General features: G+C 35.5%; 1 protein-coding gene across 1 annotated transcript in view; it reads right to left on the bottom strand.

Annotated features, from left to right (window-relative positions):
• Window positions 1-27: 27 nt before the first annotated feature.
• gipc3 (GIPC PDZ domain containing family, member 3) overlaps window positions 28-1,759 on the bottom strand; it is a 16,526-nt gene continuing 14,794 nt past the window's right edge. The window contains exon 6 of the mRNA XM_014010774.1: window positions 28-1,607. Within this exon, the coding sequence (XP_013866228.1) occupies window positions 1,456-1,607 (152 nt within the window). The 3' untranslated portion in view covers window positions 28-1,455. The remainder of the gene's footprint in view (window positions 1,608-1,759) is intronic.

Raw genomic sequence — 1,759 nt, 5'->3', positions numbered from 1 at the left:
TGGTTTTCTTGTGATCACAACATATGTTGTGATCACAAGAAAACCAGCATGTGTCGTTATTATGAAATAACGATGAGCATGGAAAAAATATTATCTGTCCGCTCTCGGCTTCCGTATGTAAAGCACTTTGTTTTACTACAATGTTAAAAGTTATGTTTTGTATTACAGCTTGTTTTGGTCCTCTCAGTAAACAGTATATTTGCTTAAAGAATAATTTTTCTTCTTTTTACATTTGCTGTGAAACTTTTGATATATTGTGTAATTTGTCACATCTAGATACTCGTCCCAGCATTTTTACATGGGTCATAAAATGTTTGTGTGCTAGTAAAAAAAAAAAGGTAATATTAAAAAAAACAGTAAAAAAAACTTAAGTGTGAATAATTGTAGCAAAGTCCTTTGACAAGTGSATGATTCGGACCAGGCTGGGTTACTGCAGAGTTCAGGCAGATACATTTTTCATCATGAGAAGCACAGACAGGACACAGTTCCTGTTTGGCAGTGACCGTAAAGGATAATTTATTTTGCAGGACTGCATTGTTTAGCTGTGGAAAAAGCCCTTTGGTCTAATTTTGTTCCCCATGTGCAGTACAAACTTTCTTTCAAGTTTTGATTAAGACTTCAGGGCTTCGACGATCTAAGCTGTCTAATATAGATACTATGATGTGTTTGTTCTAATAATACATAAAATGATTTGCCACATGTTAAGATGAGGTAATGTGGAGAAAGGCATTCAAAATTAAGAATTGAAAAAGTGAGTCCTTATTGCAGCTCTTTCTCCCTGTGATGCACCAATCTGCTAAAAACAGTTTACAATCAACAAAACATAAACCACTTTTTAGATGCTTGACAGCTGCTTAAAGCATTCAATACTAGCTATTGTCCTTGGAGGGATTAATTTATMTAGMCTGGAAATATTTGCAACTGGCCAAATTCTGTCTCTATCAGATCTGCAAAAACATGAAAACACAATCAGGAAGATGAGAGGATCTCTCCTTTCCCCTCAGAATGTTTAAAGGTGCCATTTTTGTCCGGTGACGCAAACACATTTCTGCTTACCTTTGAAGTGCACTAATCCATTTGGACTTTGAAGATACCCCAAAAAAATGTCTCTGCCTTGTCTTTTTTTTTCCCAGCAGGTTTTGATTAAAGAAACTGTTTACTGCTGCTTGTGTAACTTTTTACATTCCCACATGCTTCACAGATGTCCTCTGCTGAAGTGACTCCAAAGATTTCAGGCTTTTTGTGAGCATTTTACCTTTAATCAAACATGAAAAAAAAATGCATTTAGAAGAAGTAACAAATTTCACATCCAGCATTTAGAGTGATGGTCTGTTTCAGGAAGTCATGAAGGAAAATTGCTCAAATAAAGGGRCTATTTAAACAATTATACATGTTGCTTTTATACAACTGGCTGAACCAGAACACAGAGCTAATCCTCTCTTTTTCCACGAAGCTCTACATTTTGCCATTTTTCACACCCCTAATAGCTCCCCATACATCAAACAAAAACACATCAGGGAAGCCAAAGTCTCCCAAAGCCGAGTCCAGCGCCTCAGCAAAGTCRTCAGGGCTCTTCTTGTCTTTGCCCGCTTCCACAATGGTGGTCGCTGCAAAGAAAAGTCACATTTTTTATTTAATGTTGGAAATACTTGTTATATATTTCATGTTAATGTGTCTGAATTTTATTTTATATGTTTTAAATCTCAGCTTCTTGTACTAAATTTATTCAAAAAACTGATCACAATCAATACATTTTAAC

This window comes from Austrofundulus limnaeus, unplaced genomic scaffold, assembly GCF_001266775.1.
Source record: "Austrofundulus limnaeus strain Quisiro unplaced genomic scaffold, Austrofundulus_limnaeus-1.0 Scaffold73, whole genome shotgun sequence".
Classification (NCBI taxonomy): domain Eukaryota; kingdom Metazoa; phylum Chordata; class Actinopteri; order Cyprinodontiformes; family Rivulidae; genus Austrofundulus; species Austrofundulus limnaeus.
Note: the sequence above shows the minus strand (reverse complement) of the source record. Positions and strands in the feature narration are given on the sequence as shown.